The sequence below is a fragment of the Phyllobates terribilis genome, unplaced genomic scaffold (assembly GCF_046119375.1).
Source record: "Phyllobates terribilis strain yellow unplaced genomic scaffold, ASM4611937v1 Scaffold_1__5_contigs__length_1240528914, whole genome shotgun sequence".
Lineage (NCBI taxonomy): Eukaryota > Metazoa > Chordata > Amphibia > Anura > Dendrobatidae > Phyllobates > Phyllobates terribilis.
Genome location: NW_027362761.1, coordinates 495736673 through 495753847, shown reverse-complemented (window position 1 = coordinate 495753847; position 17175 = coordinate 495736673). Strand labels below are relative to the sequence as shown.

The 17175-nt window shown below is 44.7% G+C and overlaps 1 protein-coding gene across 6 annotated transcripts in view; it reads right to left on the bottom strand.

Annotated features, from left to right (window-relative positions):
• The window catches only part of PDE8B (phosphodiesterase 8B), a 390573-nt gene that overhangs the window by 64841 nt on the left and 308557 nt on the right, over window positions 1-17175 (bottom strand). For all 6 annotated transcript variants that reach the window (XM_073680165.1, XM_073680166.1, XM_073680164.1 and 3 more), the window contains 3 exons: window positions 13207-13264; window positions 12083-12171; window positions 6425-6503 (listed from right to left, as the gene is read on the bottom strand). In XM_073680165.1, the coding sequence (XP_073536266.1) occupies window positions 6425-6503; window positions 12083-12171; window positions 13207-13264 (226 nt within the window). The remainder of the gene's footprint in view (window positions 1-6424; window positions 6504-12082; window positions 12172-13206; window positions 13265-17175) is intronic.

The window sequence follows — 17175 nt, the reverse complement described above, 5'->3', positions numbered from 1 at the left end:
ACACACAGTCTGGAGACTTTAATCTCCAGACCACACACTCCACACAGGAAAACAAACTGACTGAACATTTAAACCCTGTTCAGCCACACCCTGAGGGGGAGGTACGGGGAATGACTTCCCTCCCATCTCTACGTCATTCTTATAAAACCACACCCTTTTTTAAAGAGGTAACCCCCAGCATATAACATGCTGGCAGAAATTCCGTAGGTCTTAGTTCAGACAGGAGAGCATTCTGAGTGACACATACCTCCCCTCGCATATAAAACCAGTGACTCTGTCACAGTATTCATAGGTTATTTTTATCCACTTAGAAGAACATTAAATCTTAGAAATGAATGTTTTGAATAAAGCAAATAAAGAAGAAATATGGTTGCCCATGATGTTTGTTAGCCTGCAGCATTTTCATCATGTTCCTGGAACACTGAGGAGTCTTGTAGAAATGTACAGAGAACACAAAGGGGGGCGTGGCCTAGCTCTTGATGTGAGAGGTCGGATGGCAGTGCCTCTCCACCACCATTAGCTTCAATTATCCTGCACAGAGCCCGAACCAGCCAAATCCCTTATCAGGAACTGCTGTCTGAGGGTCCCGGGAGTCAGAGGCGAGCTTCTGCCAGACTCAGAGAGTCCAACATGGGCCGCAAAAGGCAGAAGGATGCCGGGGCCTGCAGCAGTGCCTCAGCCCAAGATGGCACCGAGACAGAGGAAGAGGCGGGAAGGAGGAACACAGCCTATGCACGGAGGCTGGAGGCTTCAGCACGGCTGCACAGGTATGCGAGGGGCATGAAGGCAGATGAAGAAGGAAGTGAAGGCAGTGAGAAGCATGGAGATGAGGAGGAAGATGGTGAGGAGATGCCTGTGCCTGTGCTACATAATGAACAGCAGGAGGAGGGGGATGGTGACACTGTGCTGGCAGCTGAAAGTTCAGATGAGGCAGAGCTGACTCTGCGAGATGTATTCCAGGCTGTCTTATACTGCAAGACTGCTTTAACTGCTCTGACAAAGCAGGTGAATGGTCTGAAAGCCGACTTGGGAGGCATTGAGGCTTCTATGCAGAAAGTTACAGCCAGATTGACTGAGGTGGAGGGCAGAGTTGGTGTAACAGAAGATCATTTAACCTCAGTGCAAAAGACGCAGCAACAGCACACTCAGAGGATCACGTTAGTGGCTAACAAAAACGATGACCTGGAAAACCGGTCACGCAGGAACAATTTGCGTATTGTGGGCATCCCTGAAAGAGCTGAGGGTGCTGACCCCACGACCTTTGTTGAAACCTGGCTGCTGGGAAAGTTTGAGTCTAATATCCTGTCGAGGGTGTTTGCTGTGGAGCGTGCCCATCGAGTGCCCATGAGACCCCCAGTGCCTGGAGAGGGCCCTCGTACGATGTTAGCCAGAATCCTGAACTGCAGAGACTGGGACACTATCTTACGTAAGGCCAGAAAATTGACAGATCTTACCCTGGAGGGCAAACGCATTGAACTATACCCAGATTACTCGGCTGAGGTGCAAAAGCTGCGGCTACGGTATGGTGAAGTGAAGAAACAGCTCCGCTCTTTGAATGTGAAATACTCTACAATTTATCCTGCCAAATTAAGAGTGGAAGCCTTTGGAAAGGTCAATTTTTTCCCGTCACCGGTAGAGGCCGCCTCGTGGTTGGAGCGGAACCGGAGCAAATTGAGAGAAGCTGAGGACTCGGCACGGTGAATGCACGACCCTGCTATCCTGACCACTGGACAGGGTTGTGGCTCTGCATTGCTCTGCGAAACCGCCGAGGAGGGGGAGAAACCCCCGCTGGGATCTACGTTTTATAGTTTTATAGTTAATTTGTTTGATTAATGGTTCGGGACTATGCATACTATTGATTATGTGGTGGAGAGACTGCCAATGCTGGAGGAGGACACGGCGCATGTTGATATGCGGTATACTACGATGTTGCTCAGGTTCTTTGAGCTCCCACTCTCACGTTGGGAAGAGAGTGACAAGAGAAGGGTGGGGGGAGGGGGGGAGTTGGATGGGTTGGATTTGCGGGAAAATGGGGTTGCTTATGCTGTTTGACCTGGTATGCTTGGGAACAAAATGGAAAGATGTTACTTGATGATGGTGGATTGTTTTTTCTAATGCACAATGAGTAACCGTACGGTTCGGATTTTAAGTTGGAATGTACGTGGTATATCTGACAGGATTAAGAGGGCAGCAGTTCTGAATCACATCAGATCTTGTGATCCTATGATTGCGTGCTTACAGGAGACCCATCTCACTAGAGATACTAGGCACTGGCTATCGAGAGGGTGGATGTTAAAGACATATCATTCCACTTATTCCTCGTACTCCAGGGGGGTGTCAGTCTTAATACACAAAAACGCACATTATGAAGAGCTGGCAGTGCAAGTAGACAGTGAAGGGCAGTATGTATGGATTGCGTGCAGATTGTATGGACACAAAATGATTTTAGTGGCTTTATATATCCCTCCACCTTATTCTAAAAAGGAACTTCAAGCAGTAATGGACTTGACGGCCAGATGGGGGGAGGCTCCGATGTTGATTATGGGAGATGTTAACAACACCATGAATGATTACTGGGATAAAGTACGTCTGGCAGGTATGGAAGCTGGACGGGACGGAATGACTGCATTTGGCACCTACGTGGGAGAGCTGGGGCTGGTGGATCTGTGGAGAGTACGAAATGAGGGTAAGAGGACCTTCTCGTGTCATTCGGCTACACACGGAACACTGTCAAGGATAGACCTGGCTTTTGGGGATACTGCTATGGATGGGATGGTTGGGGAGGTGGAATACCTACAGAGGACTCTATCGGATCATAGTCCTATGGTTGTCACGCTTCTAGTGGGATCTGCTCAGGGTCAGAGGGGAGGTTGGCGTCTTCACCCGACGTGGCTTAAAGTGGTGGATATGGGTGGCATAACCAAAGAACTAGAGCACTTCTTCCAAGTGAATGAAGGGAGTGCTGAGGCCACAGTGGTGTGGGAGGCTATGAAGGCATTTACGAGGGGACTCTTTATAAGTGAGATCTCACGGTGTAAGACCAAAACTAAATTGGCAGATCAACAAATAAAGGATGACTTGACAAGGGCAGAGGCAGACATGATTTTGGCGCCAACGAGTGTAGCTCACAATAGACTAAAACTGGCACAGGAGGCAGTTAATAAACTGCACATGATGCAAGCTGAGAGGAAAAGGGCATTTCAGCAAGCCCAATTCTTTGAGGAAGGAGAGAGAGTGGGTCACTTGTTGGCGGTGATATCTGCGGCACAGAGGGAGTCTTCCAGGGTGTACAGGTTGAGAGACCAAACGGGGACGACTCTGACAGACACAAAGGACATATTGGAGGTCTTCAAGGAATATTACATGGCACTGTACAATTCAAGAGTACGGGACACGGAGGGGGCCGTAGAGGAATTTTTGGAAGGCATCTCACTGTCTAAATTGTCTGAGGAAGATAGGATGAGGTTGGATGAACCTGTGAGTGTGGAGGAGGTGGAATGTGCAATTCTGTCTATGCCCAATAACAAATCACCGGGTGCTGATGGTCTACCTGGGGAGGTGTACAGGGAGCTGGTGGAACTGCTAGCTCCAAAATTGAAATCTGTGTTTGATGAGGCTTTGGTGAAGGGGGCGTTACCGAGATCAATGGAGGAAGCGGTGATAGTGGTTCTGCCAAAGGAGGGGAAAGACCCCATGGATGCGGAGTCGTATAGGCCCATATCGTTGTTGACAACGGATGTCAAAATACTCGCTAAGATCCTGGCCACCCGGCTCACCGGGGTTGCGCATACTGTTATTCACGAGGACCAGTCGGGCTTTATGCCCAACCGCTCCACGGCTGTTAACTTGAGAAGATTATTTCTTAATATGCAGCTGCCTGCTGATAATGGTGGCGGGAGAATAGTGATGTCATTGGACGCTAGAAAAGCATTTGATAGCGTGGAATGGAAATATTTATGGAAAATCATGGAAATAATGGGATTTGGCCCCGCATTCATGGCCTGGGTGAAGTTATTGTACTCATCCCCAAGGGCGGTAGTTAAGGTGAATGGTGAACGGTCCGGGATGTTTGACTTACATAGGGGCACAAGGCAGGGGTGCCCGCTGTCCCCGCTATTGTTTGCGGTGGCAGTGGAGCCCCTGGCGGCCAAAATAAGAGCTGAGAGAGTAGTGGTCGGATTTAAATTTGGGAGGCTGGAAGAAAAAATATCACTGTATGCCGATGACATCCTGTTATTTCTGGAAAATGCAGGAGAGACATTGGGGTGCACGATGGATGTAATTAAACACTTTGGGAGCATTTCGGGACTGGAGATAAACTGGCACAAGTCTTATGTCATGGCTGTAGATAGACCAATAAAAGCGGAGGAGATAGATGAGAGGGGGAAGCAGCTCCAGCTGGTTTCACAATTTAAATACCTTGGGATATGGGTGGCGCTTCCATTGACACGATTCACGGATCTGAATTTAGTTCCTCTGCTAGAGAAATTTAAAAAGAAAATAGGCGCATGGTGCCAATTGGCTTTGACGGTGACGGGTAGAACTAACCTGATTAAGATGGTCCTTATGCCACAACTAATGTACGTTTTGCACAACTCACCGATATGGCTACCAAAAAAACGGTTTCAGGGTATTGATTCTATCTTCAGATCCTTGATATGGGGCAAGAGGCAGGCAAGGATTAAATTGGGAACGCTGCAAAATGGGAAGGAGGAGGGAGGATTGGCCGCACCCAATCCCTGGGTCTATTTCTTGGCAGTACAGGGCCAGCATGTCAGGGGATGGAGAGAACCCGATTGTGGAGGGGCAGCTTGCCGGGTGCTGGTACATGTGTCGGGGAGACGCCCACTGGTCCAGGCGTTAGAGGATGGTACCTTTAAGAAATTGGGAGCAATATATCCTACCTTAGGCTTGACTCAGAAGGTATGGGACACTATTAAAAAGATCAGGGGGGTGGACGGGCTGACTAAGTACTCACCGGTGTTGGGCAATGAACATCTGCCGGAACTTAATAAGCTGTGTCAAATGGGCAATTGGAAGGCGCAAGGAGTGAGATATGTGTGCCAGCTGCAGAGTGGAACGGACCTGAAGACCTTTGAGAAATTGAGAGAAGAATTTGATTTGCCTTTGGTATGGGGATTTCAATACTATAGGCTTCGACATGCTTGGAGGGCACAGTGTGGATTGGGAGCCATGACGGTTCAGGGTGACATTGTACTAGACTCTGTATGTATGAAGGGAGGGACGAGGGGAGTCATATCGAGCTTATATCATGACCTACTGCACTCCTATCTGGGGGGAAATCACTTCATTGCAAAGAGTAAATGGGAAAGGGAGGTGGGTACCCTCACAACAGAACAATGGGAGGCAATTCTAGAATATGTCCCGAAGATCTCTCTAAGCGAGCAGGCACGGATCTCCCAATTATACATAATACATAGGACATACAAAACACCGCTGCGCCTGTACAAGGCGGACTTGAGGGGAGATTCCAGTTGCCCTAGATGTGGCACGGACCAGGCCGGACTGCTACACATGCTATGGTCATGCCCACGGCTAGTGGCTTATTGGTTGGTCGTTGTTAACAAAATTGAGAGGGCTTATACATGTACAATTGACAGAAACCCGGTGCTGTGTGTTTTGGGGGAGGTGGATGGAATACCTGTCTCAGAACATTACAAAGTGGCGATAGCGCGATTGCTATATGTGGCACGCAAACTAATAGCACGAAAATGGACAGATTCGGAACCCCCCACTAGGAGGGAATTTATTGCTCAGACACGTACGGTAATGCATTTAGAGGAAAGCATTTACAGGCGGAGGCATGGAGAGAGAACTTTTGGGAAAATATGGTCCGCATGGATGGCGGTAATATGATTGTCAATGTTCCCAGGTATGCCCGGCATAAGGAGTATTGGCGGGAGGGGGGAGGGGGGAGAGGGTTTTGACTGTATTATTACACGTTATGTGAATTGTTATATGTATATTGATAACTGTTTGCTGTAAATTTTTGAAACCTAAATAAAAATAATTGGTTTAAAAAAACAAAACAGAGAACACAAAGGTTTTGCTGTTCAGTTCCTTCATTGGCTGATGGCAGGCTAAAGACTGCCCCCATAGGACAGGGGAGGGCTAAAGATCTTTTTTCCTGTTACAGACAGGGCAGGGTGAAGGCTCCTGCTGCAGTCAGTTGTCCTACAGCCACGCAGAGAGGTTTTCTTATATTTCTCATTTCTCAGTTTTAATTGTCATATGAGCCAAAACAGAATTAAAGAAAAAGGAGACTAAGAGAGGAATTTATGTATTTAGAGTTTTTTAAACACAATCCACTATATTAAACCAGGACAAACAAATGCTCATCTGGCTACTGAATTTGTACAATCTTATAGGCACAATCATACTGTAGATACGCTAATATCTGTACCTGTATGACATGTTCTTCACTTGTAATTTCTATGGCTTCCTGACAATGATCCAAGGCTGTAAATATTGAATTACAGGATCTGCAACACATGCACAGGACATCATTATAAAACTGAACATACAGGTATTTAACAAGTTGACAAAAGAGATGTAGAAAGGTTGAAGCTAGGCTCCAGAAGGCCAAGTGCACTTAATCCCAATTCACTCAAACACAGATCAATAATGGCACAGGTTTAGAATAAGGTGCCTTAGGGACGAGTAGTAAGACGTAAATCGAGGCAGTTGATATTGGCTCATTATACCTGACTTGTGTATAAAATAATTACTTAGAAAAACAGTGGTTTGATGTCACCAGCAGTAAATTTGTTTGAAAAGTATTGTTTGGGCGCACGGCCGAGCTTAGGGAAGGAGCACCATTTGAGTTTTGGAGTGCAAAATAAGCTGGAATAAATAGTGGACGCCATATCGCGTTTGCAGACCCCCTGATGTACCTGAACACTGGAAACCCCGCACAAGTGACCCAATTTTGGAAACTACACCCCTCAAGTAATTTATCTAGAGGTGTGATGTGCACCTTGAACCCACAGGTGCTTCATGGCATTTTAAAACATTGGAAAATTAAAAATACATTTTTTCCCCCAAAAGTGTAGTATTAGCCCCAAATATTTCATTTTCACAAGGGTAACAGGAGAAAATAAACCACATAATTTGTTGTGCAATTTTTCTTTAGTACAGGGATATCCCATATATGGTCAGAAACTCTTGTTTGGGCAACTGGCCAAGCTCGGAAGTGAAGAAGCGCTATTTGATTTTTGGAGTGCAAAATTGTCTGGAATAGATTGCGGATGCCATGTCATATTTGGAGAGCCGCCAAGGTTATAAAACAGCAGAAACACCCACAAGTGACCCCATTTTGGAAACTACTCCTCTTGAAGATTTCCATTAGGGGTGTAGTAAGCATTTTAAACCCACAGGTATTTCACAGAATTGGGCTGTGAAAATTAAAAATTATTTTTTTTCACTAAAATGTTGTTTAATTTTCAAAAGGGCTAATAGGAGAAAATGTTACTCGATTTCTCCTGAGTACAGCAATGACCTGTATGTGGTCAAAAACTTTTTTTCAGGCACAATGCAAAGCTCAGGAGGGGCGGAGCGCCATATTTATATTGGAGTGCAGCTTGTTTGGAATGGTTTGTGAGTGCCAGGACTCACTGGGAGAGCCCCTGAGGTGTCAGGATAGCAGAACCCCCCATAAGTGACCCCATTTCACAAACTACGCCTCTTAATGAATTCATCTAAGGGTGCAGTGATCATATTGCACCACTTGTGTTTCACAAAATGTAACACCATTGGGCTGTATAGAAAAAATGATTACATTTTTACTAGGAAAATATTGTTTTAGCCCCAGATTTTACATTTTCACAAGGGGAAATAGGTAAAAATGACCACATAGTTTGCTACACAATTTCTCATAAATGTGGCAATACCCCATGTATGGCTTTTGGAGCGCAGATTTTCCTAGAATAGTTTGCAGACTCCATTTGCAGAGCATGAACCTCCCTGAACTGACCCCAATTTGGAAATTAAACCCATCTTGGAATTAATCTATTGGTGTAGTAATGATTTTGACTGCATGGGTGTTTTCAAGAAACTACAGTAGCAACAATGGACATTGCAGAGTGAATATGCAAATATGTCATTGTAGTGCCCAATACATTGTAGTGCCTGTACACTGTGCCCAGCTCGTGCTTCTGGAGACATGCATCAAGTAAATGAAGTGGGCTCTCTTGTCACTACAGTAATTGCAAACGTGGATGCTAGCTGCGGATTAGGCAAATTGTGTGGTTACAAGGAAGGGGGGCATTTGGATTTGGGAGCGCAGATTTTGCTGGATTTCTTTTGTGATAGCCATGTCCTGTTTCCAGAGCCTTTGTACTACCAGTAACATGGAAGCCCCCTATATTTCGGTTAACAGATGACGGACCTGAGTGAGTTTTATGTGGGTTGAATAAAAGCTTTTATTGGTGGCATTTTGAGGTACAGAACATTTTGGATCAGTTCACATTTATCCCGTGCTCTACGCTGAGCACTTACATTGGGGTTTCAAACTAATTCTACAAAATACATGATTCGGATGAAACCCCCGAGGCATCCATTCACTAATGAGGCAGCAGAGATACTCTGGACTCCGTCTGGCCACTGTTCGGCGGTGTCCTTTTCAGAGGCACAAAAAACTGTAGCCACCGCACTTTTATGCACGCCTAATAAAAAGACGGACAGTGTGGGATCAGAGGCCAGACAGCATCCATGGTGCCTTCATCTGCCTCATTATAGGGAATCTTCCGCCGGGAGTTCAGTCTGAATCACGTATTTCAGAAATTTACACGGAAACCCCGATGTAAGCGCTCAGCGCTGAGCAGAATGTACAAATCAACAGCAGGTTAAGAATGGTTTTTATTTATTTTTTTACGCCGTTTCTCATGCGGTATAAGTGATTAGACGACTTCATTCTCCGGGTCAGTGCGATTACAGCGATACTAGAATTATATCGGTTTTTATGTTTGGCTGCTGTCACACACTAAAAAACACTTTTTTTTTTAACAAAAAAAGTTTTTACATCACCATATTTTGAGGAATATAATTTTTTTATATTTCTACAGAGTCATGTGAGGGTTTGTTTTTTGCGGGACAAGTGGATGTTTTTACCATTTTTGGGCAAATAATATTTTTTGATCACTTTCTATTCCGATTTTTGGAAGGCAGAATGAACCAAAAAAAAGCAATTCAGGAATTGTTTTTTTTTATGCCGTTCCCAGAGTGGTAAAAGTGATAAGACAACTTTATTATTCGGATCAGTACGATTACAGAGATGCCATATTTATATAATTTTTTTATGTTTTACCGTTTCTACACAATAAAAACAAATTTATGGAAAAAATATTGTTTTTGCATCGCTATATTAAGAGAGCTTTAGCTTTTTTATTTTTCCACTGATGGAGCTATGTTACAGGTTGGTTTTTGCAGGACAAGATGATGTTTTCAGCGGTACAATTTTTATTTACATTCAAATTTTTGATTGCGTTTTACTCCACTTTTTTGACGATATGATGAAAAAGAATAGTTTTCTGCAATGTTTTTTATGTTTTTTTTTTTTTACGATATTCACTGTAGGGGTTAAATAGTGTAACAGTTTTATAGATTGGGTCGTTCTGGACACGGCGATACCAAATAAGTGAACTTTATTAGTTTATTTTTGTTTTTATATAAATAAATGTATTAATTGGTGCCATGACAAACATTGGATCCTCATGATTTTGTCGTGGATGTGCCGATGGGGGTGAGAGAGGGAGCCCGCTCCCTCTCACAACCTTCTAAATGCCGCAATCGCTATCGATCGCGTCATCTGGAGGGTTAATCTACCAGGGGCGGTGCAAGCACCAGCCCTGGCTGTTACCACAGGAGCTCAGCTGTCAGCTAAGCCGAGCTGCCGGCGGTGTTCGTATGGGAATGTGCTGATGTTTCAGCACGTCCCGCCGATCGCAGCTGTCACCCCGGCGTCTTGCATGCCTTCTCAGCGCAGCCCTGCTCACTGCATTCACCACTTTTCTTCCCCAGCGTCAGCCCATATTCCTGTGCTGCCTTGTGCTCACTGCCTGCTCGGCTCCTAGAGTATCTCCTCCTGGCTATAGGGAGTCGTTTTCACATTATACAGGAATTTAACCCTGCTGTGTCCTGCAGGATTTGTCTTCCCGAGCCCATCCCTAGGCGGCAGCGGGTTTACTAAGCAACTCCTTTCACCACTCCTTGACCGATCGTAGGTTTGTAGTTGCAGTCTGTCTCTAGGTTTCTGCTTTGGTGCATGCTTGATTTGACTCTCCTGCTATTGACCCAGCTCGTTCTCTGTTTATCCTGACCTCTCTGCTCCTGACCTCGGCTTCATTTACTGAACCTGTGCTACCTGTCCTGATCCCAGATTGTCTGACCACATATTTTCCTCTGTCTTCCTGTACCTCATACCCGTGCCTCTGACCCTCCGGTCAGCTGCTGCAGACCCAGGGACTGCCCTGGAGGGGTACCTGGTGTCTACTGGCAGCCCAGCCTATCCTCACCATCAGAGGCTCTACTGAAGACCCGGTAGACACCTATCCTTGCCCCTCCAGGGTAAGCCTGGCCCATGGTGCACACCACACCCTCCAGCGTTACAACAGCATTCGGTTAGTCAGACCAATCACAGCAATCAGACAGAGGGGACCACTGTAATTGTGTCTGACAAGCCCAGAGGGATGGGGACGACTCGGTACCCGGGACTTTGCCTGGCCTTTGGAGATGTCGCGGTGGTCGGCTCCCGGGCCCGTACCCTGGGGTCAGCTTTAAAAAGGGGATTTGTTTGTTAATTTTATGAAAGTTCGTGACGCCACCTGTGGTTTCTGGTGAGAATCACCAGCGCTGCGGCAGTCCACTGAGGCCGGTGATAAGGCAGCTCGATGGTATAGCTCCCCACAGGTGGAGCTAGGCCTCCGGGCAGCGTACGGAGAGGGGGATGCAGGACAGGCGAGACCCAATAGGGTCAGAGCAAGAACGGGGACAGACACGATAGTCACTTCAGTACCTTTTACTGGTGGAAAAATCAGGCACATCCCGGAGCACTGTAGGGTGAAGGGTGCATATCAAGATCCTCCCCAATGAGCGGGTGTAGAGCCTCCTGTTTCTTGCCTCTGCGTAGTAAGTTTCTGACCTGCCTGGAGCTAGGCCTAACTTTATCTCTGTCCTGCACCGACTGACGTTGTGGTAGGGCCTTCTCTTGGAGTGCACGCTCCCAGCTTACGGGGCCTATGTGTCTCCTGGCTCTGTTACGTATCAGCTCTCTGGTGAACCTGGGACCTGTAGTTCTCCAGGGATTCCGGTTATGCCTTACTGGGTCGTAGAGATCCCGGTAAGCTCGGACCCGGTGTCCGATATAGTTTCGGGGTGAGCTGGGTAAGCTCCTCTGCCCCCACTGCTACTCACTTTCCACTTGCCTTCGGCCACGCTCGGGCCCTCACTAGGCTACTCACACTAACGGCAGCTTGCCACGCTTCACCGACATTATGGCGCCGGCACACCTTAAGTTCTAACTGAGCTGCAACTGAGTCTTAGTCTGGATGAGCTCCACTGCAGGCTAGCACCTGCAGGAGCTGGAACCGCTCAGTCCTCTGAGGTAACTCTTCTCAGACTATACTGGACTGGACTGCAAACTAGACTGAACTAGACTAGACTGAACTACCTAGCTCCACCTTCCCTATTTATATCCCTAACAGACTCCCTCTGCTGGTCTGAGGTGGAAGGTGGAGATGTGTGAATGTTTATGGGGGCCTCTTGTGGAGGAATCCATCAATGCACTCTTCCAGGATCTGTGATACCAAGCGCAGCTGGGCGTCACATGTCCTGCATCTCTAGCCCCGACGGTCAGCTGTCAGTGACTGCTCCCAGCAAGGAGATGTCACTGAGAGTTTTCACACAGTAACAGTTTAAATCCATGATGGGTATAGCACATCATGATGTGGGAACTGACACCTGCTCATGGTGTACCATACCCGTCATTGGTCGTTAAGGGGTTAATGATGAAAATATGATAATATGTGTATAACTAATAAGAAATGGAGTAATTCCATATATCTACCTTAGCTTGATCTGAGATCGCACCTCTCCGTGCTCTATCTGGATTAATTCATTGTAACAAGCAATCATACTGTAATTCTCCATAAATCTCTGAAAAATATTTTATATAACTGTTAGTCCATAGGTGAAGTTTATATTTCATATGCCTCATACTACTGTTTCGTTTGGGAGATAAAAAAGTGAAAGTGGTGGCTAACCGCGCCAATCATTCAGAGTTATGAAAAAATGCAAGAGCGCAATAGGGTCTTATCCAACGTCAATAATTAGTAAAGAAGTAATACAACTGCTCACATAATAGGGTTGTGTGAGACACCACACCTAAAAGGCTTGGAATCCAGATGTTGCAGCTTCCTGTGGATAAGTCAGAGATAGATGCTGGGAATGGAAGTTGTTTCTGCGCTCTCTGGAGTCACGACAATCCATTAGTATGGATAAAAATGTAGGTTTATTGTCTACGCGTTTCAGAGTCCACCGACTCCTTCCTCAGGACAACCATACATAACCAATGGCTGTCCTGGGGATGGAGTCGGTGGACTCTGAAACACGTAGACAATAGAGAGTGCAGAACAACTTCCATTCCCGGCATTTATTTCAACCATTCAGAGTGGTACACAACCAAGTTATCTTCTGCCTTCTAGATACAAGTTGTGATATTTGGAAAGAGGGCTGACAGCTCATGAGAGGGCTGCATGAACCTTTAAATGCTTTAATTCGCAGGGTATTAACTTGGTAGCACTTACTAATTTAAAGGGGGAGTAAAACTAGAGTAACCCCTGCCATATGCCCTATCATGCTATATATAAGTCATGAGGGTCTCTTGCTCCAGACCCCCATATAAGCTAGAGCCGATAATAGCCACAGTAAAAATCCACTCTTGCACTGAAGGACTCATGCAACTATGTAATTACCCATTTATTTGATTGGCTCAATGTGCAATCACATTTGCCCAACTTCTGGACCCTATGCAACCAACATGGGCACAATCAACCCTGCAGAGTGCTACTGTATGTCTTCCTACAAAAGCATACAAAATGTAGAATGATGAGATTCTGCCACCTACTGCATGCAGTCATTGCCATATATATAGATTTATACTTGTGTACTGAGAAATGACACAATACTTACTCTATTGAACCCAACATGGAGAAGAGGGAGGACTGACAATTCTTCTTGATCAGGTCCCCTGAGACAAAACAAAGATATTATTGTCATAATTTTTTATATCCCAGATATTTTCTCAATTGTGCTTTTAAATGAGATTTTGTAGCTTTGGAGTCCCAAAAGATTTAATCATTTTGCACTTCAGAATAATTTGGGGGCATACTATATATCTGGCTACTCTAACAGGCTACTTTTAATTGAATAAGCATGAATACAAAAGTAATAGAAATCCATTTCCATTTCTAGTCTGTTTTCTCCATAAGAAAACAAATTAATCTCTTCTCAGATTCACAAAATAAGTAAAATTGTGTTTTTATTGTTTGAAAAAGGGATTAGAAACTGATGGGAAACATGTAAATCCATTAGTAAATCAACTAAGCCAATGATCTTCAAAAGCTAAAGTGTTCAGTCACCCATGAGTTTATATATATTAAAACCTACATAAAATGTTGAGTAGCTTTGTAAATTCAATGCATTACTTATCTTATACTGGTCCTGAGCTACAGCCTCTAATATAGTCAAGAGCAGAATTCACAATTCTGCTAGTTGTCACAGAAAACAGTAAAGACATTTGTCATCAGACTATCCCTGTGACCACTATCTATCACAAGATTGAAGGTGTTATTATTATTAAAGATGTTATTAAATTTGCTGGCATGTACCTCTCAGGTCACATGTTTAATCATTAATGGCCGGCTCAGGCAGTGACACACCACCTCAGGGTGTTGATGTGCTTGCTGTTATTAGCACTTCTTTGGCCTCTACCCCATCACAAGTGTGCCTTCTAATATACTGAGGTCTGCTATGCCACTGGGCTCTGCTATAAGGATATTTGTGAGTCTCCCGACAAATCCAGCTCTGCTATGTCACTGGGCTCTGCTACAGGTGCATCTTGCAAAATTAGAATATCATCAAAAAGTTAATTTATTTCAGTTCCTCAATGCAAAAAGTGAAACTCATATATTATATAGAGTCATTACAACCAGAGTGATCTATTTCAACTGTTTATTTCTGTTAATGTTGATGATTATGGCTTACAGCCAATGAAAACACAAAAGTCATTATCTCAGTAAATTAGAATACTTTATAACCACAGCTTGAAAAATGTTTTTAAAATCTGAAATGTTGGCCTACTGAAATGTATGTTCAGTAAATGCACTCAATACTTGGTCGGGGCTCCTTTTGCATCACTTACTGCATCAATGCGGCGTGGCATGGAGGTGATCAGCCTGTGGCACTGCTGAGGTATTATGGAAGCCCAGGTTGCTTTGATAGCAGCCTTCAGCTCGTCTGCATTGTTGGGTCTGGTGTCTCTCATCTTCCTCTTGACAATACCCCATAGATTCTCTATGGGGTTAAGGTCAGGTGAGTTTTCTGGCCAATCAAGCACAGTGATACTGTTGTTTTTAAAACAGGTATTGGTACTTTTGGCAGTGTGGACAGGTGCCAAGTCCTGCTGGAGAATGAAATTTCCATCTCCAAAAAGCTTGTCGGCAGAGGGAAGAATGAAGTGCTCTAAAATTTCCTGGTAGACGGCTGCACTGACTTTGGTCTTGATAAAAAAAAGTGGACCTACACCAGCAGATGACATGGCTCCCCAAACCATCACTGATGGTGGAAACTTCACACTAGACCTCCAGCAGCTTGGATTGTGGCTCCTCCACTCTTCCTCCAGACTCTGGGACCTTGATTTCCAAATGAAAATTGGAACTCTGGGACCTTGTGGAGTGTGTCAATAACTGCCTTCTGGACATATGTCAAGTCAGCAGTCTTCCCCATGATTGTGGAGCCTACTGAAACAGACTAAGGGACCTTTTTAAATGCTTAGGAAGGCTTTGCAGGCGTTTTTTGTTATTTATTTTAATTTACTGACTAATTTAATGACTTTTGGGTTTTCATTGGCTGAAAGCCATAATCATCAACATTAAAAGAAAAAAAAACACTTAAAATAGATCACTCTGTTTGTAATGACTCTATATATGAGTTTCACTTTTTGCATTGAAGAACTGAAATAAATTAACTTTTTGATGATATTCTAATTTTGTGAGATACATCTATACATCACCACAAATGTGCTTTCTTATATACCCAACTCTACTACATCGCCACTAGTGAGTCTCCTATCATATCCAGCTCTGCTGTGCCACTGGGCTCTACTTCATCATTTCAAAGAATCTCCTGACATATCCAGCTGTGTTTTGCACAATGCAGCTTGTTAGCTGCTCTACTCTTTGAGTCTTAAAATGGATCCTAGATAAGGAACCTCATCCTATGACTTCCTCGTGTCCTTATAGAGTATATGGACAGGGGTTGTTCTGATTGGGAAGTCCCTTTTAAATGGTAAATAAAGAACAACTTAGTTGAGCTCCTGTAATATAGCAAAAAAAAACATGTTTTTCCTACACAGAATACTTTACAGACCCTGGCAAAAAATTTTTAGTTCCAGAGAAAAATTAGTGCAGACACTGATCTCGCAAAAATACTGGGAAAAGTTAATCTCTGGGCTATAAGGCTATGTGCCCACGATGCAGAAATGAAGCAGAAAATTTCTGCAGCATTTCTGCATCTCCCTGGCAGAAAAAACGCATGCAGATTGTGCATGCGTTTTTCCTGCAGAATACATGCGGATTCACATGCGTACCCACATGCGTTAACGCATGTGTTTCCGCATGCGGACTGACAAGCACTTTCCAAGCGATAGCATCACTTGGAAAGTGCTTGACAACTAGGTCACACTGTATAAATCCATGCAATAGGCATGGATTTATATAGTGTGACCTTAAAAATAAAAAAAATAAAGCTATACTTACCCCCGATCCCCCGCCGCGTGTGCTGTCGCGCTCGTCCTGGCTTCTTCCGGGTTGCCGGCATCTCGCGAGACAGGCTGCGGTCACATGACTGCGACGTCATCTCAGGTCCTGGAAGGAGAAGGGCTGCAGGGGCCGCCGGACAGGTGAATATAAACTTTTTTATTATTTTATTCTTTTTTTTATAGGTACAATGGTACCCAGGTCTGGATGAGAGTCTTCTCTCCTCCAGAACTGGGTACCATCCGCACATAGAGACGCATATAATCCGCTTGTACAAATGTACAGACACGGATTCTATGCGTCTCAATGCAAGTCAATGGCGGCGCTTCCGCAAAATTAATGAACATGCTACGGATTTATTTGCGCTGCAGAAACGCTGCGGAAAAATCCGCAGCATGTGCATTGACATTGCGGAATGCCATTGGGGACCATGGGGTGTGGATTACCATGCGTTTTTGATGCGTTTCTGCTGCGGAAATTCCGCTGCATAAACGCATGTAAAACGCATCGTGTGCACGCAGCCTCATTAAGTCTATAACTTAAAACATTAAAGACAAGTAATGCACTTTATTTACAAAGTTGTTTGAAGGGACTTCCAGGTTCAGCAAATAAATACACTGCTCAAAAAAATAAAGGGAACACTCAAATAACACATCCTAGATCTGAATGAATGAAATATTCTCATTGAATACTTTGTTGAATACTTTGTACAAAGTTGAATGTGCTGACAACAAAATCACACAAAAATCATCAATGGAAATCAAATTTATTAACCAATGGAGGCCTGGATTTGGAGTCACCCCCAAAATTAAAGTGGAAAAACACACTACAGGCTGATCCAACTTTGATGTAATGTCCTTAAAACAAGTCAAAATGAGGCTCAGTATTGTGTGTGGCCTCCACGTGCCTGTATGACCTCCCTACAACGCCTGGGCATGCTCCTGATGAGGTTGCGGATGGTCTCCTGTGGGATCTCCTCCCAGACCTGGACTAAAGCATCCGCCAACTCTGCACCAACAGTCTGTGGTGCAACGTGACATTGTTGGATGGAGCGAGACATGATGTCCCAGATGTGCTCAATCGGATTCTGGTCTGGGGAAAGGGCGGGCCAGTCCATAGCTTC